At 49.7% G+C, this 23,422-nt stretch overlaps 1 protein-coding gene across 18 annotated transcripts in view; it reads left to right on the top strand.

Moving 5' to 3' along the window:
• The window catches only part of ttn.2 (titin, tandem duplicate 2), a 205,810-nt gene that overhangs the window by 111,136 nt on the left and 71,252 nt on the right, over positions 1-23,422 (top strand). For all 18 annotated transcript variants that reach the window (XM_057851521.1, XM_057851523.1, XM_057851526.1 and 15 more), the window contains 57 exons: positions 71-349; positions 464-872; positions 991-1,115; positions 1,193-1,459; positions 1,647-1,916; positions 2,048-2,347; positions 2,422-2,724; positions 2,786-2,973; positions 3,048-3,162; positions 3,238-3,525; positions 3,607-3,758; positions 3,834-3,981; positions 4,054-4,353; positions 4,859-5,146; positions 5,220-5,516; positions 5,694-5,880; positions 7,488-7,603; positions 7,674-7,973; positions 9,001-9,300; positions 9,404-9,509; positions 9,571-9,767; positions 9,848-10,153; positions 10,231-10,384; positions 10,968-11,092; positions 11,160-11,278; positions 11,451-11,631; positions 11,705-12,007; positions 12,094-12,558; positions 12,623-12,925; positions 13,008-13,164; positions 13,247-13,389; positions 13,469-13,587; positions 13,648-13,825; positions 13,926-14,210; positions 14,283-14,576; positions 14,650-14,949; positions 15,671-15,979; positions 16,059-16,270; positions 16,438-16,752; positions 16,814-16,928; positions 17,160-17,462; positions 17,535-17,716; positions 17,783-17,912; positions 17,996-18,147; positions 18,243-18,390; positions 18,486-18,706; positions 18,938-19,034; positions 19,149-19,445; positions 19,533-19,832; positions 20,039-20,353; positions 20,905-21,128; positions 21,228-21,378; positions 21,449-21,730; positions 21,867-22,169; positions 22,318-22,623; positions 22,780-23,061; positions 23,173-23,360. In XM_057851521.1, coding sequence (XP_057707504.1) covers positions 71-349; positions 464-872; positions 991-1,115; positions 1,193-1,459; positions 1,647-1,916; positions 2,048-2,347; positions 2,422-2,724; positions 2,786-2,973; positions 3,048-3,162; positions 3,238-3,525; positions 3,607-3,758; positions 3,834-3,981; positions 4,054-4,353; positions 4,859-5,146; positions 5,220-5,516; positions 5,694-5,880; positions 7,488-7,603; positions 7,674-7,973; positions 9,001-9,300; positions 9,404-9,509; positions 9,571-9,767; positions 9,848-10,153; positions 10,231-10,384; positions 10,968-11,092; positions 11,160-11,278; positions 11,451-11,631; positions 11,705-12,007; positions 12,094-12,558; positions 12,623-12,925; positions 13,008-13,164; positions 13,247-13,389; positions 13,469-13,587; positions 13,648-13,825; positions 13,926-14,210; positions 14,283-14,576; positions 14,650-14,949; positions 15,671-15,979; positions 16,059-16,270; positions 16,438-16,752; positions 16,814-16,928; positions 17,160-17,462; positions 17,535-17,716; positions 17,783-17,912; positions 17,996-18,147; positions 18,243-18,390; positions 18,486-18,706; positions 18,938-19,034; positions 19,149-19,445; positions 19,533-19,832; positions 20,039-20,353; positions 20,905-21,128; positions 21,228-21,378; positions 21,449-21,730; positions 21,867-22,169; positions 22,318-22,623; positions 22,780-23,061; positions 23,173-23,360 — 13,199 coding nt within the window. The remainder of the gene's footprint in view (positions 1-70; positions 350-463; positions 873-990; positions 1,116-1,192; positions 1,460-1,646; positions 1,917-2,047; positions 2,348-2,421; positions 2,725-2,785; positions 2,974-3,047; positions 3,163-3,237; positions 3,526-3,606; positions 3,759-3,833; positions 3,982-4,053; positions 4,354-4,858; positions 5,147-5,219; positions 5,517-5,693; positions 5,881-7,487; positions 7,604-7,673; positions 7,974-9,000; positions 9,301-9,403; positions 9,510-9,570; positions 9,768-9,847; positions 10,154-10,230; positions 10,385-10,967; positions 11,093-11,159; positions 11,279-11,450; positions 11,632-11,704; positions 12,008-12,093; positions 12,559-12,622; positions 12,926-13,007; positions 13,165-13,246; positions 13,390-13,468; positions 13,588-13,647; positions 13,826-13,925; positions 14,211-14,282; positions 14,577-14,649; positions 14,950-15,670; positions 15,980-16,058; positions 16,271-16,437; positions 16,753-16,813; positions 16,929-17,159; positions 17,463-17,534; positions 17,717-17,782; positions 17,913-17,995; positions 18,148-18,242; positions 18,391-18,485; positions 18,707-18,937; positions 19,035-19,148; positions 19,446-19,532; positions 19,833-20,038; positions 20,354-20,904; positions 21,129-21,227; positions 21,379-21,448; positions 21,731-21,866; positions 22,170-22,317; positions 22,624-22,779; positions 23,062-23,172; positions 23,361-23,422) is intronic.

The raw sequence follows: 23,422 nt of genomic DNA, 5'->3' as shown, positions 1-23,422 counted from the left end.
ATGGTCAGGCCATGTTTTTTGTGAGATGGTCGACAGATGTGCACGAGGCTAATTGCAATGTGGTCTGCAGAGAAACTGAAGATCATAACGCCACTGAAGGACACGGAAGCCGGGGAAGGCCAGGAAGTAGTGCTGAACTGTGAAGTGAACAACGAGGGGGCAAAGGCCAAGTGGCTGAAGAATGACGAGACCATTTTCGAGAGCGGCAAGTATGCCATGGCCCAGCGCGACAACATCTTCTCGCTGAGGATCAAAGACGCACAGAAGGGCGACGTGGCCAACTACAGCATCCACCTGAGCAATCACAGAGGCGAGCAGGTCAAAAGCTCCTGTGAACTGCTCGTCAAAGGTATGTGAAGTGGCCCACGGGAGAGACAGCAAGACATCCCCGTACAATTTTTCCAGAAAATGCATCTGCTTGTTTAGCTAGGATTTAGCTCATGTCTGATTTTTGTGTCCTCAGAGGAGCGTTTGAGGATTGTTGTTCCTCTGGAGGATGTGGACACCCAGGAAAAGAAGACAGTCAGCTTCTCTTGCAAGGTCAACCTCCACAATGTAACTCTGAAGTGGTTGAAGGCCGGCGAGGAGGTGGTCCTCAGCAAACGCTTGGTCTACCGCGTGGACAAGGTAAAGCACACGCTGACCATCAAGGACTGCACGCTGGCGGACGAGGGCCAGTACACCGTAGTCGCTGGTGAGGACAAGTCCACGGCAGAGCTTATCATCAGCGAGGCGCCCACCGATTTCGCCATGCACCTGAAGGACCAGACCATCACTGAGTTTGAGGATGCCGAGTTCGCCTGCAAGCTGACCAAAGAGAAAGCCGAGGTCAAGTGGTACCGGGACGGACGTGAGATCAGAGAAGGACCCAGGTGCTGGACATTAAAATGGTTCAACATCTTGCACGAGTCTTATGCTCATTCAACATTTCTCAACCATTCCAACTTCATGATGTTCATCTGTGAAAAAGAAACTTTGTCTTTCTTTCAGATACAAATTTGAAAAAGATGGAAATATGTGCTACCTACGTATCAAAGAGTGCCGACCAGACGACGAATGCGAGTACGCCTGCGGCGTTGATGACAAGCGATCTAAAGCCAGGCTCTTTGTCGAAGGTGAGACTCCTCACGAAGCACTGCTTAGCGTCGTCCCGCCGTCTCCGCTGTCCCACATTTCAGTTTGCTTCTTACAGAGACCCCGGTGGAGATCATCAGGCCTCCGCAGGATGCCTTTCAGCCACCTGGCTCGGACGTGGTCTTCGAGGTGGAGCTTAACAAGGACAGAGTGGAAGTCAAGTGGTTGAGGAACAACATGACCGTCGTGCAAGGAGATAAATACCAGATGATGAGCGAAGGGAAAGTGCACAGGCTGCAGGTTTGCGAGATCCGTCCTCGAGACCAGGGCCAGTACAGAGTGGTAGTCAAGGACAAAGACGCCATGGCCAAGCTGGAGCTGGCGGGTAAGAAACAATGATGAACAAATTTAGCCTTTGTGATAGCGTAGCTAAAGCCCTGAATAAACACATACAAGGCCCCCATCTTTCAGGATAGCCAAACGTTTTTATCTTTTACTCTACAGACCACCTTTTCCAACTCAATATTCTTCGTTTTTGTTTGGGTTTTTCTCACGGTTTCTCGCTCCTGCAGCTGCGCCCCAGATAAAGACCACGGACCAAAACTACGTCACAGATGCAGGGAAGCCACTGACTATGGTGGTCCCGTACAGCGCCTACCCTCAAGCTAAGGCCGACTGGCTGTATAACAACTTGAGTCTGCCTCAGGATAGTATTTACACCTCTCTGGAATGCACCGAGTACCGGATGAAGGACCCCAGAAAATCTGACGAGGGTCGCTACAAGGTCATTGTCAAGAACAAACACGGAGAATGTGAAGCATTCGTCAACCTGGACGTTATCGGTATGATTTTCTATCTCTCGTTAACTACGGTAAAATACACAATTGCACACCGAGTGACGTGACTACTGCGGAGCGGTCTGCGCCTTAGCTTTAAGCACAAGAATTCCAAAACCTTTTTTTTGTCACCCTAGATGTTCCAGGGCCCGTGAAGAATCTTCAGGTCATCGACACCGCCGACGGTGAAGTCAGCTTGGCGTGGGATGAACCCGACAATGACGGTGGAAGCAAAGTCACAGATTATGTGGTGGAAAGACGGGATGTGAAACGCAAGACCTGGACATTGGCCACGCAGCACGCCGAGAGTCCAGAGCACACCGTGGTTGGACTCCAGAAGGACTCCATGTACCTCTTCAGAGTCTGCGCCCGAAACAGAGTCGGAAGCGGACCTTTTGTTGAGACGGAAGACCCTGTCCAGGCCAAGAACAAATTTGGTATACGCGAATTGATATCTGAATAAAGTTCACACATATTGTCTCTTATCTTAAAACTATTTCGTGGTCTTTAGATGTTCCTGATCCTCCTGAAAATGTGATTGTGGGGAACGTCTCCAAGTTCGGTTGCACCGTGTCCTGGGAGCCGCCCAAGTCAGACGGAGGCTCCCCAATCACCTCTTACATCGTGGAGCTTCGCGACCGCACGTCTGTCAAATGGTCGCCGGTCCAGGTGACAAAAGCTGACGAGTTGAGCACCGTCATAAACGATGTCATCGAGAACAAGGAGTACATCTTCAGAGTCAAGGCCGAGAACAAAGCCGGCGTTGGAAAACCGACCGCCGCAACCTATCCCGTCAAGATCATGGATGCAATTGGTAAGTCCCCGGATGTTTGGGAACTGTGGTGTCACATTCAAATTGTATGTGTCTCTTACAGAGCGTCCTAGCCCGCCACAAAACCTAGTCTGGCAGAACCAGAACAAGAACTCAGTGCAGCTGAGCTGGGAGACCCCACTAAGTAACGGCGGCAGCGTGATTACCGGCTACATACTGGAGCGCTGTGAGGACGGAACTGATAAGTGGCTCCGTTGCAACACCCGCCTCTGCCCAGACCTCTTCTATAAGGTACAAAGTCCTGGACAGCGTCTGTAAGATTCAACTGAAATACTTTAAATCCATTGTTTATGTTGTCTTTTCAGGTTTCTGGACTCAAATATGGAACATATTACAATTATCGAGCATTCGCAGAAAACGCTGCCGGAATCTCAGACCCATCCAATGTCATCGGACCTCTGCTGGCCGACGACCCACATAGTGAGTGGAACACGGAGCAGTTTTATTCCTTTCAATCGCTTTACCTGACACGACTTTGTTTCTTCTCGATTCCAGCCGCTCCTACGATGGACCTGAGTTGCTTTAAAGATGGCTTGGAGGTGATCGTTCCCAATCCTCTCACCATTAGAGTCCCCATCACCGGATATCCCGTCCCCGTCGCCCAGTGGACGTTCGGGGAAAAGGAGCTCACTGGAGCCGACGAACGCGTCACTGTGGCCACCAGGTTCACTTTCGCAGAGCTAGTAGTTACTCCAAGCGTCCGTCCGGACAAAGGAACATACACTTTGCGGTTGGAAAACGACGTCGCATCTGTTTCCGGAGAGATCGAAGTCAATGTCATCGGTAGGGAGCACTGGACATTTTCTTTGTCTGATCTAATAAGAAGCACCCATGATGACTCTGATTGTTGCGGCTACATTTCAGCTGCGCCCAGTGCACCGAAAGACTTTAAGGTTCCAGAAGTGACTCGTGAGCACGTACACCTGAGCTGGGACACTCCCGAGCATGACGGAGGAAGTCCTCTGACTGGCTACCAGGTGGAGAAACGAGAGGTTTCCCGAAAAACCTGGGTCAAGGTACAAAAGATCAAAAATTTGGGCCCGTAAAGTGAACCTCACCACAGCAAGTCACCGTTGCGTTCCCTCTGTCAGGTGGCCTCAGGCATCCAGGACCTTGAGACGACCGTCACCGATGTGATCGAAGGAAAAGAGTATCTGTTCAAGGTCACGGCCTGCAACAAGTGCGGACCAGGAGAGCCGGCGTACATTGACGAGCCTGTCAATGTCTCCTCTCCTGCCAGTGAGTCGGCAAACAATCCATCCGTGATAAATGAAATGAGGTTCTGTAACCTCCATTCGATTTGTCCTCCAGCTGTCCCCGACCCACCGGAGAACCTGAGATGGAGAGACAAGTCTGCCAGCGGCATCTTCCTTACGTGGGAACCTCCTAAGTACGACGGCGGCAGCAGCATCCGTGGCTACAATGTGGAACGCTGCCAGAGAGGAAGCGATCGCTGGGAGCCCTGCGGTGACCTGGTCCCAGAGCTCAAGTTGCAAGTCACGGGTCTGATCGAGGGTCAGTGGTACGCGTACCGAGTCCGAGCGCTGAACCGACTCGGAGCCAGCCGTCCCTGCAAGGCCACGGATGAGATCCAGGCTGTAGATCCCATAGGTAAGACCTAGATGCTTTCCTGGATCTGGAGAGTCAATCTTGAGCTGGTGCTGCAATGCAGTCCAGTACCGTTTGTTGCGGGGCTGTGTTCCAAATCCACCCACTATACGTGAAAATCTGCATTGTAGAGAAAGCATCTTTTCTCATTCTCTGGCTGTCCAGAAATTATAGAGCAGGGTTCTCAATCTAATTTCACAAAGGGCTGCAGTCGGTGCAGCTTTCCCTTCTAACAGATCCATCACAGATTATTTAACCAGTAAGCAACAGCACTCAACTGATTACACTTGTGAGACAGCAGAATGGTGAAAAGGTGTTTTCTTGTTCAGTTGGAATGAAAACCTGCACCCACTGCTTCCCTTTGCAGAAATGGTTTGTGATATACCATCGCTCCAAGGAACAAAAAAAATTCTGTGAAAATCCTCACTAAGCGATTGCGTGAATCTTGCTTTTGCGTGAGTTCACTTTAGTCCTTGTGATCTGATTTTTGCGGTTGATCGTTTTCCAGAGCCACCAGAGATCCGGTTGGATGCCAAGCTGCTTGCAGGTCTGACCGCCAAGGCCGGTAGCAAGATAGAACTCCCTGCCGAGGTGACGGGCAAACCCGAGCCCCGGGTCAAGTGGACGAAGGCTGATCTTGTCCTTAAAGCGGATGACAGAGTTAATATCCACACCAAACCCGGACACTCAACCGTCACGGTCTCCAAGACAAGACGGGACGATAGCTCCACCTACATCATCGAGGCCACCAATAGCTGTGGCCGAGCCACCGCCACCGTTGAGGTCAACATCCTCGGTAGGTGGAAATAAGGATACTTCAGTAGGACATTCTAGGTCCCGGTTTGTTTGTAAGTCGTATTCCTCCTCAGATAAACCCGGCCCCCCCGCTGCCTTTGACATTTCTGAAATCACCAATGAGTCCTGCTTCCTTGCCTGGAACCCGCCGCGGGACGACGGTGGCTCCAGAGTTACCAACTACATCATCGAGCGGCGCGCTGCCGACAGCGAGATTTGGCACCGTCTCTCGTCTACCGTCAAACAAACCACCTACAGAGCAACGGGCCTGGTGAAGTTCAAGGAGTACATTTTCAGGGTTTTTGCTGAGAACCAGTTTGGTGTGGGTCCACCAGCCGCACATGTGCCCATTATTGCCAGATACCCCTTCGGTATGTTGATCAAGTTTTTGCTTCCTTGAGAACACATACTGAAAGTTGAATTCAGTTATATTTAACTTTTAAAAGTCTAAGCATTTGTTATTCTACCTTTAGGAAGCGTGCACTTTTTGAGTTCCTTGAAGATGACTGTTCTAATCGCTTAAGTGCATTTTTTTTTGTTTCTTTCAGACACCCCCGGCCCCCCTTACAAGCTTGAGCCTTCTGACATTGCCAAGGACTCATTGACTCTGAGCTGGTACGAGCCGGATGAGGACGGAGGAAGCCCGATCACTGGGTACTGGGTGGAGCGATACGAGCCTGACCACGACAGATGGATCCGATGCAACAAGCTACCCATCAAAGATACCAACTACAGGTTGCTTAGCCAATTTGGAACTGGATTCACAAAGTGTTGTGTTTTGGTTTACGAGATCCCGCTAGCGGCACTCAAATGAATCGAGCCACTTTCGCACATGATCGGTTAAAAGAACGTAGATCTAGTTATAAGATCTAAATAGTTCATAGTGAACATGTTGGTTTTCGTTTCAAAAGGCCGCACAAAACAAGCGTGGGGTGAGTGTGACAGTAGCTGGCGAGATATGGACTACCTGGAACGAGGCAGTCTCAGTTATCGGCAGTGTTGTTAATTTTACTTTAAAAAAGTAATTAATTACAGTTACAAATTACTTCTCCCAAAAAGTAATTGCGTTAGTAACTCAGCTACCTGAATTTAAGAGTAATTAGTTACTTGGCAAAGTAACTAGTGATAATTTTCATGTTGTTGTTTTTTTTTTCCTCAAAAAAAAAAGGTCACACAATGTGAAGTTTAAAGGGTTTTTGGGACAATTAGCCCTAGCCCAATTCTTTACCCTCCACGTAACTAGACACAAGGGTATTGCGATAACTATATAGTAACCTTTGCTATGTGTGGAAGTCATTTAAAGTTGTGAATCAACCGTTAAAGTTGTTAAAATTTCTCCCGCCATTGCATTAGTTCCCTTCTGTCTACTTTCAACATGTGTAAGTTTTAAAACTGTTTCATCATTTAAAGATAGATTTAAGTCAAGATTTTGCCGATTTAGGACCATTTTAGATTAAAAAAAAAAAAAAAGTAGGTTTGCTAGGAAGGATCTCTACAACAGAGCCTTTCTGAGAGGTCTACTGCTTTAAGATGGCGGCTGTTTACTAACGCATGTAGTCCTTAAAACATGTTGCCAATGCAGCCGTGTCTATCATTTGCATCTAGTTCTATAATATGTGATATCTACCGTATCATGTGGGCGTAGTTTGTAGGCTACAGTCAGGTATTATTGGAGCCACCTAGCATCGCGTTTGCAACGGCGTCTTCCCACTCCTGCTCTGCTCTCTTGTCTCCGTGCGTCCGTCTCTCTGACTTTTTTTTATTCAACCAACTTAGTAACGCATAGTAACGCACGCCTTTCCCGCCTCAGTAACGGTAAGGGCGTTGCCAAGATGAGAAAAGTAAGTAATTAGATTACTCACTACTGAAAAAAAGAACGCCGTTAGTAACGCCGTTATTAACAACACTGTTTATCGGCTCTATTAATCACGTCGTATGGTTCCTGTGAACTCCCCCACGGACCTGAAAGCATTATTGGAGTTCCTTAATTGCGGAAATGTGAAATATTTGCGGTTCTGGCTACTAAACCGTGATATTACAGCTGCTGAGGTTTCCTGTAGTGCGAAAGGCGGTCTTGATTTGAAAACAACTAAGGTCGAGTTGTATTTAACTTTTAAGTACTATTGGGTTTTGCTTTACTGCTTGGGCTCAATATATTTTGAATCCTTAAGTATTCTCTCCCCATATACTATAATGGCCGTACTAATCTGCTTCGCATAATTTTATAGTGGCTAACTTTAGACTTTAGTCGACTAGTTTATTGTTTTGCGGTACTAGAAGTTCCAAAGGTTTTCCGGGGTAATACTTGGCACGGGTCAAACAAAATGCTTGTTTGTCTTCAGGGTCAAAGGCCTTCCCACCAGGAAGAAGTACAAGTTCCGAGTCCTAGCAGAAAATCTAGCCGGAACTGGAAAACCAAGCAAGGAAACGGAACCCATCCTTGTGAAAGATCCCATCGGTAAAACACTTTGGAGTCTCCGCTTTGTCGCATCTGGTACCGATTCCTAAACTCCCGACTGATCTGGCAGATCCACCGTGGCCTCCCGGCAAACCAACGGTGAAAGACGTGGCCAAGACCTCCTGCTTCCTGATGTGGACCAAGCCGGAACACGACGGGGGCGCGAAGATCGACGGCTACGTCATCGAGATGCTCAAAAGCGGCACCACTGATTGGATCCGCGTGGCGGAGGGCATCAACGCCACCGAGTACTTCCTGAAGGGCCTGATGGAGAAGCAGGAGTACTCGTTCAGGGTGCGAGCCTTCAACGTGGCCGGAGAAAGCGAACCGAGCGAGCCCAGCGACCCGGTCCTCTGCAAGGAGAGACTCAGTAAGCGCGAGTCCCGCAATCTAATCTAAGGATGTCCTCGATCCGATCATGCGATCGGAAATCGGGCCCAATCGTGTCATTTTCAAAGGATTAAAATTAGGTTAAAAAAACGGCTTTTGAAATACTATATTAAAAAAAAATATATATATATATATATATATATATATATATATATATATATATATATATATATAATATATTTAATATATTATAGTAATGATAATATAAAATAAAAAATTATATAAAATATATTTTTTTATTTTTAAGTACCAGTCAATATGGGTTGGACGTTTAGTACAGTCAATGGCAGCCAATGAGTGGCCTGTAACAACTAAAACTAAAATATCAATTTTCCATGTTTTTAAAGTTTTTTTTTTTCCAGTTTTCGCGGGTTTTTTTCCCCAGTTATTTTTGTGGGAGATTTTGGGGGGGGGGGGGGGGGGTCCCGTTGATGTCGCCGGATTTACTTTCAACTGCAATTTTCTGTTTTTTGTTATTTTTTTCTGGTTATTTTTGTGTTATTTTTTGTTTTTGCAGTTTTTCTGTTTTTTTTGGGGGGGGGGGTTGTTGCAATTTTACCAATTGTGGGTGGATTGTAGTTTTTTTTTTTTTTTTTTGTAGCTTTGTAGTTTTTTGTGGGTTAGCTAATTTTTTTCTGCAGTTTGGCATTCTTTCTGTGTTTTTGGCCTTTTTTTGTCTATTGCAGTTTTTTGGGTTTTTTTCTTTACTTTTGTCCTTGTTATTTTTGTATGTCATGTAAAATTATTAATCCATTTTTGGTGGTGGGGTGACAGCAATATACTTTCTGTAGGATAGTTTTGTTCAACTTGGGGGTCTGGAAAAGACTTTTGGATGCACTTTTTTTTCTCCTCAATACATTTCCAAGGTATCTGATCGGGACTCTGTATCGGCTGATCCTCAAAATCAGGTGAATCGTGCAAGAATATCTGATTGGGACATCCCTAGCTTATCCAGCCCCGGTCCCGCCTGTGGTGAAAAAGTTCTCACGATAGTACCCGCTCCACAGATCCGCCTTCTGCCCCCCGCTGGTTGGAGGTGACCGGCATCAGCAGGAATAGCGCCGAGTTGAAGTGGACCGTTCCTGAACGCGACGGCGGCTCGCCCATCACCAACTATGTGGTAGAGAAGCGAGACGTCCGGCGTAAAGGCTGGCAGGCCGTGGACACCACCGTCAAAGAGCTGAAGTATACGGTGACACCGCTCAACGAAGGCTCGCTCTACGTCTTCCGCGTGGCAGCCGAGAACGCTGTTGGCGTCGGGCCCTTCTGCGAGCTGGAAGACTCCGTGCTGGCCAAGGACACTTTCAGTGAGTTGGCAGAGACGGTCCGGCCAGCGTTTCTGCTGTAAAATGATTGAATCCGATTTGAGCTCGTTGGCTGAACATGAAAAGAGTTACGTCTTTTTTCTAGCTACTCCTGGACCGCCGTATGCACTCGCTGTTGACGCTGTGACTAAAAGATACGTGGACCTGCAGTGGGAGGCGCCCAAAAACGACGGAGGCAGACCGATCCTCAGGTAGTACATCTGAAGTTGTGTGTGTTTTGCGGATGGCTTACCGATGTCACGGACCTGGCAGGTATTCCATTGAAAAGAAGGAGAAGCTCGGAACCCGTTGGGTGAAGTGCGGAAAGACGTCCGGACCAGACTGCAAGTACAGAGTGACCGACGTGATAGAGGGAACAGAAGTTCAGTTCCAGGTCCGTGCCGAAAACGAGGCCGGTATCGGCCATCCCAGTGAGCCTACCGAGATCCTTACGATCGAAGACCCCACAGGCAAGTTGACAGAAGCCCACAAAGCCAGAATTTCTTCTCCCACTGTAGTCGTTAGGTAAAAGAAGCCGTTATCTCCGTAGGTGTCCCGTCTCCTCCCATTGAGCTTCACGTGACGGCCGCCGGCCGTGAGTTCCTGTCCATCGGCTGGAAACCTCCTCAGAAGGACGGCGGCTCTCCCATCACCGGTTACCACGTCGAGATGTGCGAGGCCGGGACGGAGAAATGGATGAGGGTCAACTCTCGTCCCGTCAAGGAGCTGAAGTACACCGTGGAGGAAGGTGTGGTTCCCGAGAAGGAGTACATCTTGCGAGTGAGAGCTATCAACTCCGTGGGAGTCAGCGATCCTTCCGATATCTCTGAAAATGTCTTCGCCAAAGACTCGGACTGTAAGTCCTGTGGATCTTAGCTTGTCGCGACTTCTGTTTGTTTGTGTTTTTTCCACTGCCGTCGTCTTTCTTCACAGGCAACCCCACGCTAGAATTCCAGACTCTGGACTTGGTGGTCGTGGAGACAGAGAAACTGGATATTCCGGTTCCCTACAGAGCCGTGCCCTCACCAAAGATCACTTGGCATAAAGACGGCAAAGAGCTCAAGGATGACGATCGTGTCTGCTTGAGGTGGGTGCCAATTTTTATTCCTTTTGTGGTGATCTTTTGTGGGGCCAAGAAAGGAAAGATTAAGGATCAGCCAGTCTTCTTTGTGTCCAAATTCAATTCAATTCAATTCAATTTTATTTGTATAGCCCTCAATCACAACAGAAGTCTCAAAGGGCTTTACAGAGGCAATATGATACACAAATAGAAACGAAGCAACAAAGATGAATAGATGCAGTTCAAGTCCTGGGTATCCCCTATCCTTAAGACCCTCCATGCCGGCAAGGAAAAACTCCAAAAACTCCAGAGTCAATTGGGAGAAAAATGAGAAACCTTGGGGAGTACCACAGTCAGGAGAGATCCACTCCCAGGACGGATAGACAGGAACCCCTGAACGGCTAATGGGAAAGAGAACAAAAGCAAGCAGGCTTGGGCAGCATTTTGCTCCTCACCTGTGGAACAAATGACCTGAAGATCTGAAATGTGCTCAGTTATCAGGACTATTGTTTACTACACCATGTTTATAGCTGCACCTATTGTTAAAATAAATTTGCCTTGCATCGTCTTGGTGCCAGTAGTGAGTGACGGAATAATTTGCTCTCACCAGGAAAGAGTATACTTCCTGTCATGTCGAGGTGGCCAGTAGTCTTCACTCTGATGCAGGCCAGTACAAAGTCACTCTGGAAAATAAACTCGGAGCCGCTAGCGCCACCATCAACGTCAAAGTCATCGGTAAGCAAACATCCGACCGTCAGCGTGTATTGTTATCTGCGGGTTTTTGACCGGTCTTCTTATCCAGGCCTTCCCGGCCCGTGCAAGGAAATCTTGGCTTCTGAGATCACGAAGAGCTCATGTAAGGTCTCCTGGGATCCTCCTGATTATGATGGAGGCACCCCGATTCTTCACTATGTCCTGCAGGTTTGTACCACCTTGATCCAGGTCTTTTGAGCTTCATCTTTTAGACTGGGTATACCGCATTGGTTTCTAGGTCCACATGTCAGATGTTTGAGAAGCCGATGCGGTTTCATTTCCGCATTGTTTCTCAGTCATCTAATGAACCAGAGCATTTTTTTCTATTTCATCGTCAAAGCGGCGCGAGGCCGGCAGGAGAACGTATGTCAACATGATGTCCGGAGAGAACAAAGTCAGCTGGAACGTCAAAGACCTCATCCCCAACGGAGAGTACTACTTCAGAGTCCAGGCTGTGAACAAGATTGGAGGGGGGGAGTTCGTTGAGCTTCGCAACCCCGTCATTGCACAGGATCAGAAACGTAAGCGTGCTCCCAAAATGACCCCCTAATATGTTTTGTAGAAATGTTAAAACTATGTCCCATCTGACCCCAGATCCTCCTGATCCGCCGGTGGATGTGGAGACCCACAATCCCACGTCAGGCACCATCACGCTGACTTGGAAACCTCCCATGTATGACGGAGGTGCTAAGATTATGGGTTACATTCTGGAGCGGCAGCTGAAGGGTGAGGACAAGTGGGAGAGGTGCAATGACTTCCTGGTCCCGGTGCTTTCCTACACTGTGAGAGGGCTGGCAGAGGCAAAGAGCTATGCCTTCAGAGTCAGAGCGGAGAATTCAGCCGGTGTCAGCGATCCGTCTCGCAGCACCCTCTTTGTCAAGGCCTTGGACGCAGTTGGTGAGGAACCCTTCATTTTTCTCTCAGAATTAACTTGCAGCTCTTCGCAACTGATCTCTGTCTTCTATGTCCTAATTTGTTATCAGATGCTCCGAAGGTCTTCCTGAGTGGCAGCCTTCAGTCTGGCCTTAACGTGAAGCGAGGCAGCGAGATCCGTTTGGAGGCCAACATCTCTGGCTCGCCTTACCCTGAGATCACCTGGTACTGGAACAACCAGGTGATCCGGCCAGAGGCGCCACGCAGGAGACTGGAGAGACCGCTGAAAAAGAAGCTGGAGAAGAAGGAAGAAGCCAAGGAAGGGGCTGAGGCAGAGAAGAAAGAACCAGAGGAGGGAGCAGTGAAGGATGCAGAAGAGAAGAAAGAGGAGGAGGTGGCCGAGGAGGAGACCGACTACCCGACAATTGGCGAGCGGCTGACCATCGACAACAGCCGAAGGGGCGAGTCCACTGCCATCGTCAAAGACTCGCTCCGTGTTGACCACGGCGTCTACATGATCAAGGTGGAGAACGACCACGGCATTGCTTCAGCCACCTGCGAGGTCAACGTCCTCGGTGAGAATTCCGGTAGCTCGAGAGTGTCGGTTTCAGGGGCCTAAACCTGGTTTCTTGGTGTCAGACACTCCCGGACCCCCGATCAACTTCTGCTTCGAAGAAGTGAGGAATAATTCAGTCATTTGCAAGTGGGATCCCCCGAAAGACGACGGCGGCAGCGAGATCCTTAACTACACGCTGGAGAAGAAAGATAACTCCAAAATAGAGCTCGGATACAGCTGTGTCACTTCAACGCTTAGAGGATGCCGCTATCTGGTGCCTAAACTGATTGAGAAGAAGGAGTACATCTTTAGAGTGGTCGCAGAGAACAAGTATGGAGCCGGTCCACCCTGCATCTCCAAACCTCTGGTTGCCAAGAACCCCTTTGGTATGAAAAACCTCATAAAGAATTGCACCTGTTGATGTGAGCTTCTTTTAGATGACTTACATCTTCTCGCTCCTCTTCTCAGAACCTCCCGAGGCACCCGAGAAGCCGGAGATCGATGATGTCACGGCCCACAGCATGTTAGTGGTCTGGAACCAGCCCGACGACAACGGTAGCCCCATCCTAGGATACTGGGTGGAGCGTCGCGAGATCAACAGCTCCCACTGGGCTCGAGTCAACAGGTGGAGGATCGCTTGAAGAAATATTACTATCTTTAAAATTTGATCCTCACTAGTGTAACTTCATCTTCAATGTGTTCTCCAGAAACATGGTCTCTTCCACCGAGTTGAATGTAGAAGGACTCGTTGAGGGCTTAACTTACATCTTTAGAGTGGCGGCTGAAAATCAGGCGGGCCCCGGAAAGTTTAGCGTTCCTTCAGATCCTAAGACTGCACAAGCCCCAATTTGTACGTGGATTTTAGAGCTAAGCCGAACCCATGCTCGAATCGGAGTAAAGATCTAATTCTTTTGTCCTTATTCATACAGTACCTCCTGGACCACCGGTCCCTCGAGTGGTGGCAACCACAGATCACTCAATTGACGTTGAGTGGGAAGCGCCTGCCGACAACGGCGGAGGAGAGATCCTCGGATACCATGTCGACAAGGTGCCTAAGAACTCCGATTAAATGTGAAAACAGTACTGATTCCGTGGGTTTTTTTCGCAGACCATTGCCGGTACCAAAGACTGGTCCAGGTCTACAGAACGCCCTTGGAAGACCCGAGCATTTACCGTGTATGGGGTCCGCGAGGGAGCTAAATACCTTGTCCGAGTCATTGCCTGCAACGCCGCGGGAGAGGGAGCTCCGGGTTTCACCGAGTCGGTCTTTGTCAGGAATCCCGCGGGTAAGTCTGAGTCCGATACGATCGGGACGTTAAACAGTGTTTAGATATTATTTGGACCGGACTTGGATTTTCACCTGCGATTGCTGTTTGGCTTCTGCAGAAATGCCCACGGTGGAGCTGGATGTTTTAGTCAAAAACGGTGTGGTGGTCAGAGCCGGCGAGACGCTTCGCGTTCCGGCGCTGGTCACTGGTAAACCCTACCCTACCATTACGTGGACTGTGGATGATGCCAAACCTGACAAAGAGCGTGTGGAGATTCTCAGCGAAGGAAACAACAGCATCGTCTTCATTAAAAGTGCACAAAGGAAGGACTGCGGCAAATACTTGATCTCTGCATGTAACCCCAGCGGTACCAGGTCTGCCTTCACTCGGGTGGAGGTCATGGGTAAGCAGACGTACAGAAAGGTGAGTTCATGCTTGATGAACTTAGACCGACGACAACCCTTTTTGTCGGCAGATGTTCCCGGACCGGTCACTGACCTAAAGCCAGTGGTGGTCACCAGAAAGATGATCTTCCTGAACTGGGATGACCCAGAAGATGATGGCGGAAGTGACCTAACCGGCTTCCTGGTGGAACGCAAAGATGCCAAAATGCACACGTGGAGGCAGCCTGTCGAAACCACTTCCTCCAAATGCGAGTGCGTCGGCATAATGGAGGGACAGGAGTACATGTTCCGTGTCAGCGCAAAGAATAAGTATGGAATCGGACCACCTGTCGAGATTGGACCCATTATTGCCGTGGACCCGCAAGGTTTGACTCTAGAGGCCTCTGTTCTGATCCTACGTCAATGATTGCCATTTCCATGACACTCTCGGTTCCACAGGACCACCATCGCCTCCCGAGAAGTTCCACTACACAGAGAGAACCAAGAATTCCATCACGCTGGCCTGGAAGCCACCTCGCAATGACGGAGGCAGTCCCGTCATCGGGTACTTTGTGGAGAAGAAGCGTCAAGACAAGCAAGCCTTTGAACCTTGCAACACCGAGATCTGCCCCAACATGTCAATGACGGTGGAGGGTCTGGATGAGGACTGGATGTATGAGTTCAGGATTAAGTGTGCGAACCTCATCGGAGAAAGCGACCCATCCTTCCCGCTGACCGTGGTCATCCAAGACGATGAAGGTACGGCAAGTCTCGGAATCTTTTGCCCCATGTCCAAAATGACATAGCTGCAGGAATACCAATGCTACTATTGGTACCGATAAGGCACTAAAATGACGCCATCGGTATGGGGAAGTACTTAGAAATTATGTGCTTTTTGAGATCTAGTTTTCAATTGCTGGTTGTCCCACCCACGATGGCCATCAGTTATGCAAGATGATGATAGATTGCTAATTGTGTGGCGTCCAATCATCTTCCTGCTGTGAATTTTAGTAGACATCCAATCCATTTGAAGTGGGGAGGGGTTGTAGCCAATTAACGTTTGTTCATTCAACCCTCCCACTTCCAATAGATTGGACTTCTAGTGCTGTCAATGGCAGACAATGAGTAAATAGCAGTTGCTTTGACATTGATAAAATAGTCTTTTAAAATTAAGTTTAAGCTAGTTATGACTTCATTTCAATGTCACTGGGAACCTTGCCCCTACTAACATGGCCACCCAGAGGCAATGGTAGTAGGGGCAATGAAAGCTCTTTTCATGCTTCTGCTGTTAAACTAATTTACTTTGTCATTACTGCAGTAGATGTCCAATCAATTTAAAATATGGAATTTGTTCTTCGTTACCTCAGTAGTTCTTGGTTTATCACAAGTAGATAGCCACACCATCCACAAAGCAACGTCTTCTGTCTCTCCCCCGTAACCACGTAACTTGACAATGTCCTCTTGTTCCGGTGCCCGTCAGTTGCCCCTGAGATCCACATGCTGAAGGTATTCAAGGCCGACAGCATCACAGTGAAAAAGGGCGAGCCCGTGGACATCCCTGCCGACATCCTTGGCCTGCCCATCCCAAAAGTGGAGTGGTCCAAAGACGACGTGGTGCTGGACAAGCCCACTGAATCTCTGCTGATGGAGACCACCGTGACGGGCAGGATGAATTGCAAGACCGCTTTGTCTATCCCGGTGGCCAACCGGAAGGACAGAGGCAGCTACACCGTAACTGCCTCCAACAACATGGGCTCAGCCAAGCATACTATTTCGGTCATGGTGTTAGGTGAGCTAAACAAGGATGAAAGCTAACCCCAGAAAGCCCGTTCAGTGTTCAGAAGACTAACCCTTCTCCCTCCACCCAGACCGGCCGCTTCCTCCCAGGAACCTGGCAGTGTCCAACATCAAGGCAGAGTCCTGTCAGTTGCACTGGGACGCGCCCCTGGATGACGGCGGCAGCGAGCTAACCAACTATATCGTAGAGAAGAAGGAAGTGTTCGAAGAGGAACCGGAGGAAGGAGAGGCTGAACCTCAGTGGGTGGAGCTCACCAACACCGTCATTGACAAGAAATACAGGGTAGGTGCTGAAAGCCCCCAGCTTGGCAAAAGTATTCAGACTCTGCTCTTAAACGCAAGTCCTTATTTTACAAAAGAACATTTACAGTACTTCAAATTCCAAAAGATTGATAACAAAGTTTCGACTGATGAGGTTAGGACAGGTTATCATAAAGTCTTCTCCCCTAGGTGTGGAATTTGGATACCAACAAGTCCTACAAGTTCCGTGTCAGAGCCGAGAACCGTTACGGGAAGTCTGACCCTTGCGCAACAGAGGAAGTTCAGATCACTGATCCCTTCGGGCTCCCCGGCCCTCCGGAGAAACCGACCATCACCGAGTATTCAAAGAACTCTATGACCCTGACCTGGGAGCCGCCGAGGGACAATGGTGGCTCCATGATCATTGGCTACTGGCTAGAGAAAAAAGAAAGAGGCTCCGCCTACTGGGCCAGAGCCAACAAGATGCCCGTCACCAAGAGGGGCATGAAAGGCTGGGAATACCAGGTAGGGCTTTTCATCTTGCTGACTTCTCCTAAAACATTCCAACTAAAACTCTGTCTGGCAGGCGACTCGCCTGTTTGAAGGAAGCGAGTACGAGTTCAGAGTCGCTGCCTTCAATTCGGCCGGAACCGGACCGTTCAGCGCGCCATCAGACCCTGCCTTTGCTGTTGACCCTCTGAGTAAGTAAAATCAACGAGACAACTGCTTGTCGGTGCAAATTCCCGGTCTTCAAGGTCACTTCAAGCTCGCTGAAGATGTTTCACCAGATATTTCACTTAGTTCAGACTTGAAACCAGTCTTCCCCGATTAGAACTTGGACATTGTTGGACATGGTGAAACATCTTCAGCAGTCGAGTTGCAACTTTCTCTCTGGCTGAATGATTGTTTTGTGTTCTCTCGTGCCCGCCCAGCTCCTCCCAGCATGCCCGCCGCTCCCGTGGTGGCCGACAAGACCAAGCACAATGTCACGCTGACATGGAAGCCGCCGGAAAAAGATGGCGGGAGCCCCATCAAGGGCTACATCGTCCAAATCCAGGACGAGGGCAAATCGGATTGGGTGAGGGTGAACGAAGAGCCGCACCCCACCACCGAGTTCACCGTTCCCAGCCTCCGTGAGCTCAAGCGCTACCGCTTCAGAATCATCGCAGTCAATGACATTGGCGAATCGGACCCCAGCCCCCGCACCAGCGAGGTCTTGATCGAAGAAGTCCAGCGTAAGTTTTTCTTCCGGGCGCTATCTGATTGTGGAAATTTACTCATCGATGATTTTTCCGCTCTCGCCTCAGTCCCGCCGTCTATCACCATTGACATGACGGTGGATGATCTTCTCTACGTCCGTGCCGGAGAACCAATCAGGATCCCCGCCACCATTAAGGGCCGCCCTGTACCGAAGGTGACCTGGGACTTTGATGGCAAAGCCAAATCTCACAAGAAGAACAAGCTGCACACGCTTCCCGTGGATTCAGAGGTGAATTCTTTTGCGGAAAACAAAACAGCTAGTTCCTGAGCTCAACTTCTTCTTGCGTCTTTTCAGGTTGAATCCACAGACACGACATCTGTCGTGACCATCCCTGTAAGTCTGAGGACCCACTCTGGACGCTACACAATCACAGCCAAGAACAAGTCCGGACAGAAACATGTCAACGTCAGAGTCAACGTCCTTGGTGCGTCTTCTTTGTTTCGAGGCTGCTGAATCCCACAGGCTTATAATTTTCTGAGTCGTTAACCCTTTCCTCCGTGGTTTCAGATGTTCCCGGACCTCCCAAAGACCTGAAGGTGACGGACGTTACCCGGTCAACCATGAGGCTTATCTGGAAGCTGCCTGACAACGATGGTGGGGAAAGAATCAAAAGCTACTACATAGAGAAGAAATCTGTCACCGATAAGGCCTGGACAAAGGTACAGTAAGGAAAGCACGGTCAGAGTGTATGAAGATGAAAGATGAAGTTGAAGATGAAGAAATGACAATTGCGAAAATATCTATTGCCACTCAGGTGAATGCGGCCTGCGCCAGTCAAGCCTTTGTGGTCCCCGGCCTCCTGGAGGGACAGGACTACCTGTTCAGAGTGCGAGCTGAGAACCGGCTGGGATTTGGTCCATTTACTGTCACCACTGATCCAGTCCGGGCTCGAGACCCCATCTGTGAGTGTATTAGTCATTGGATTCAGAGTCGTACTTATGATTCAATTTATAATATTCCTTCAACATTTTACCTATATTGGCGTCTACACCCGCAGATCCGCCAGACCCGCCTACCAAGCTGAAGGTCAACCTGGTGACGAAGAACACTGTGACTCTAAGCTGGGAGCCTCCCAAAAATGATGGCGGGTCTCCCGTCACACATTATGTGGTGGAGCGCTTGAGCTGGGACACCAGCGGTAAAGAGAAGGAAACATGGAAGCAGTGCAACAAGAGAGACGTGGAAGAGCTCAGCTTTGTGGTGGAGGACCTGAAGGAGGTGGGCCCCCGAGAAAATACCGTTAAAGGACACCCCACAATCTCCAGCTAGGTCGTGGGTGTTCTGAACTATGTCTTTGCTCTGAACTGCTTCCCAGCCAATTGCAGATGAAACGCTTCATTAAGTCTGTCAATTGTCTAACGATTGTACTGCAATTGGCTGGCAAACAGTCACAGGTACTTCTCCCCATGAACGACGAGTGACACAAACGTGACGTGAATCTTTTTTTAGGGAGGCGAGTACGAGTTCCGTGTGAAAGCCGTCAACGCGGCCGGACCAAGTCGCCCTTCGGCCACCGCCGGACCGCTCGTCATCAAAGACCAAACATGTAAGGCACACGTGTCCACCATCTGTCATCGAGTTTATCCGTGTGTCCTGCCGACTAGTGCGCTTTGAACGACTGTTATTGTCATAAACATTTTTGGATTCGTGCCCATTTTAGGCCCGCCAGCCATCGAGCTGCGAGACGTGATCGAGGGCGAGGAGGGCTCCGACATCAGCGTGGTGGCCAAGGTGAGCGGCTGCCCCTTCCCCAGCCTAACCTGGCACAAAGCCGAGATGGCCACGCCCGAGCAGAAAGCGCCTGTGCGCTACGACCAGCACCTCAGCAAACTGGTGACACGCGACAAGTGCACGCTGCTGCTACAGCAGGCCACCCGGGGAGATAGCGCCATCTACAGCTTGACCGCCAGCAACAGTCTGGGCACCATCAGCAAGGACGTCAAACTCTTAGTCTTCGGTGAGGAGCGCGAACAGCCGTTGTTCGACTGCAAATTAATTTGTAGTTTAACTGGACTGTAGGTTTTAACTGGACTCTGATCCGTAGGACCGCCCGGGCCCCCCGTCGGACCCATCAAGTTCACCGAGGTATTTGCCGAGCGCATCGGGTTGGCCTGGAAGCCGCCTCTGGATGACGGTGGATCTAAGATTACCAACTACGTGGTGGAGAAGCGCGAAGATAACCGCAAGTCATGGGTGCATGTGTCCAACGACCCTAAAGACTGCGCCTACCTGGTAACTCGGCTCACCGAGAACCACGAGTACGAGTTCAGGATCATGGCTCAGAACAAGTTCGGAGTTGGGCCGCCCCTACTCAGTGAGCCGGAGAAAGCCAGGAACCTTTTCAGTAAGTGAAATCCTTACTCTACCGCAAGGGTGTCCAAACTTTCAGAAAAATCAAAGCATGCAACCTGAAATCCTTCCACTTTCATTTGTTAAACAGAGGATTAGAATCGGGTCATGAGAGATTATTTACTCTGATCCAAATAGAAAAGCCTTAAGTGAAATGTAAGCTACGCTTTAAATTTTGAGTGAAACTGTGTTCCGGCGCAGCTGTTCCCGGCCAGTGTGAGAAGCCCACCGTGACCAACGTGTGTCTAGAGTCCATGACGGTGAACTGGGAGGAGCCCAAATACGATGGCGGCTCCCCGGTCACCGGCTACTTTATCGAAAAGAAGGAGACCACCAGCAAACGCTGGAGTCGCGTCAACCGTGAGCCCATCCGGGCACTACCACTGGGCAACAACTGGGACGTGACAGGCCTAGTGGAGGGTGCTGTTTACCAGTTCCGGGTCAGTGCTGCCAATGCGGCTGGATGCGGACTGCCCAGCGTACCCTCAGACCCCGTGCTCTGCAGGGACCCTATTAGTAAGTTACGTTTTTTAAAGTGAGTTTTTGAGTGTCTGTGACTAGTATTTTTCAGTTTTTTATCCTCTGCATTTAGTTCCATGAGTTGTCTGCGACTAGCTTCCAAGTTTTGCCGAGTGTCCACGACGAATTCTCATTAGTTGCTGACTATCTGCAAATAGTATATGTAAAGGTTTGCTCCACAAAGAGTGATGTTATACAAAGTCCAGCAGTTTATTGGCTCATAAGTTGCCGAGTGTCTGTAACTTATTTTCCTGCGTTTCTGAGGATGTAATGAATTGTCATAAGAGTTAGTTTTCATTAGTTACTGACCATTTTCAACTAGCATCAACAGTTGCCGACCTGCTGGGTCTAGTTTTCAATACTTGCTGACCACCTGCCAATATTTTTTATGGAGCCCTGTTTTGCAATCAGTTTCCATTAGTTTTATGCGTATGTATGTCAATGAGTTGAGATAATTCATGACTGAAATTCCCCAAAACGAATTGGCTCAGGAGTCACTTGAGTCTTGCCGATCATTCATGCAAACTCGTCTCCGGTGTACCCTGCAGAGCCTCCCGGGCCACCTACTCCGAAGGTAACCGATTGGACCAGGTCAACGGTGGACCTGGAATGGATTCCTCCCCTGGTGGACGGAGGCTCCAAGGTGACGGGCTACATTGTGGAGTTCAAGGAGGTGGACAAGGAAGAGGAGGAGAAGAAGGCTCAGAGGAGGTTGCTTCTAAGCAGTGCCGAAGAAGAGAAGGAACCCGAAGCCCCAGAGAGCTGGGAGAAGGTAAAGCGAGACACTCGAGTCCAGGGTCCCAGTAAAGGCGGCTTTTCTGGATCCCGCCTCGTCATCACGTCCTTTGTTTCCGTTTTGCTGTCGTTCCAGGCCAAAGACACAGAGATCAGAGGAACCAAGTTTGTCGTGGCTGGTCTAAAAGAAGGCGGGTTGTACCGCTTCCGAGTCCGAGCCGTGAACGCCGCCGGTGTCGGCGAACCGGGACGTGTGTCCGAGCTGATCGAAGCCAGAGACAGGACAAGTAAGATGCTCGACATGTTTCATGTTACCACTTGTCAGTGTTGCGTTGCTCATCTTCCTTTGTTCCTCAGTTGCACCCGAAATGGACCTGGACGCCTCTGTGAAGGAGAAGATTGTTGTCCACGCAGGTGGAACCATTCGAATCATCGCCTACGTGTCCGGTAAACCGGCTCCGACGATCAGCTGGTGCCGAGATGATGGCGAGGTGCCCAAGGAGGCAGTGGTGGAGACCACCGGCATCTCCAACTCGTTGATCATCAAGAGCTGTAAACGCCAACACCAAGGCATTTACACGCTCTGTGCCAAGAACGAGGGCGGCGAGAGGAGGAAAGCGGTCATCGTGGAGGTCCTGGGTGAGTGTCTGCTTGAATTCTTTTTGGAAATCTCTGATGTAGCGGGCGCATAAAGGATGAACATCAGTATTTGGTAGCGTATCAATGTTTGGGAATGCTGTAGTGGCGCTAAAACCAGAAATTTTATGGTCTTCAGACGTCCCCGGACCGGTCGGCCTCCCTTTTGCCGGCGAGAACCTGACGAATGACTCGTGCAAGCTGACCTGGTATTCGCCGGAAGATGACGGCGGCTCGGCCATCACCAACTACATCATCGAGAAGCGCGAGTCGGACCGCATGGGCTGGACCTCCGTGTCCTACACGGTGACCAGGAACAACGCCGTGGTACAGGGACTGCTGGACGGGAAAGGATATTTCTTCAGGATCGCCGCTGAGAATATCATCGGCATGGGACCCTTTGTGGAGACTGACAAAGTGGTGCTCATCAAAGACCCCATCTGTAAGTGTTCTAGAGCTCTAATGTTTGTAAGATGCTAAATGCCAGTGCTAATTGGGTGGTTTGGTGTTTTGCTGTCGGGTATAGCCAAAAAGCTCCGGATAAATCGAGGTGTTGACAAACAGAAATGGACAATTCTTATCTTACACAGCTGTTCCTGAGCGTCCAGAGGACCTGATCATCACAGGTGTCACAAAGGACTCCATCTCAGTCGCTTGGAGGCCGCCCAAGTACGACGGTGGCGCAGAAGTGACCCAGTACGTCCTGGAGTCTCGCACGATTGGCCGGGACAACTTCATCCGCGTGGGCGGTCAAGACAAGCTGATGGACAGGAAGTTCACACTGAGCGGACTGAAGGACGGCTCTAGCCACGAGTTCAGAGTGGCTGCCGTCAACATGGTGGGACAAGGCAAATTTTCCTTTGCCACCAAACCAGTTCAGTGCAAAGACGAGCTTGGTGAGTAAGCTGGAATCTTATCAGGACACGCCAATGCCAATGCCAAAGAACTAAATGATAGAGGAAACGACAGCAGGAAATGCTCTGGCGACAGAGGCAGTTACTGATACTTTCTGAACTAAACAGGGTACATATTTGTCATTTCCCATCCTTTAGAACCACCAAATCTGGACTTGGACTTCAGAGATAAAATGACGGTGAAGGTGGGAGACAGCTGTACGCTGTCCGGACGCTATGGCGGCAAACCGGCACCGACCATCACCTGGACAAAGAACGAGGAGGAGCTGAAGCCGGATGAGGACGTCAGCGTCCAGAGCACCGCCAGGCACCTAAGTCTCAACTTCAGCAAAGCCAAGAGAGAGCACAGCGGGCGCTACTGCGTCAGCGTGGATAATGCGGCTGGAACCCGAACTGGAATTTGCGCCATCACCGTTGTCGGTGAGTCACGCCGAAGGAAAAAGACAGATTCCCACCAATGAACTGCAATACAGTTTTGAACCTTCTAGAGGGCGACAGTGCCATTTACCTCTGCCCGTTTCCTCCTGTTAGACCGACCTCAACCTCCCGAGGGCCCCGTGGTCTTTGACGAAGTCTACAGAGATCACATGCTTATTTCCTGGAAACCACCTCTGGATGACGGCGGTTGCGCCATCTCCAACTACATCATTGAGAAGAGAGACACCAACAGAGACCTGTGGATGCCAGTCACCTCGTCCTGCACTAGGACCACCTGCAGGGTTCGGATATTTACACAAGAGCTTTCAATCCAAGACAGGTGACGTGAACGCCTCGCATGACC

This window comes from Corythoichthys intestinalis, chromosome 12 (genome assembly GCF_030265065.1).
Source record: "Corythoichthys intestinalis isolate RoL2023-P3 chromosome 12, ASM3026506v1, whole genome shotgun sequence".
In the NCBI taxonomy this organism is placed as follows: Eukaryota; Metazoa; Chordata; class Actinopteri; order Syngnathiformes; family Syngnathidae; genus Corythoichthys; species Corythoichthys intestinalis.
Note: the sequence above shows the minus strand (reverse complement) of the source record. Positions and strands in the feature narration are given on the sequence as shown.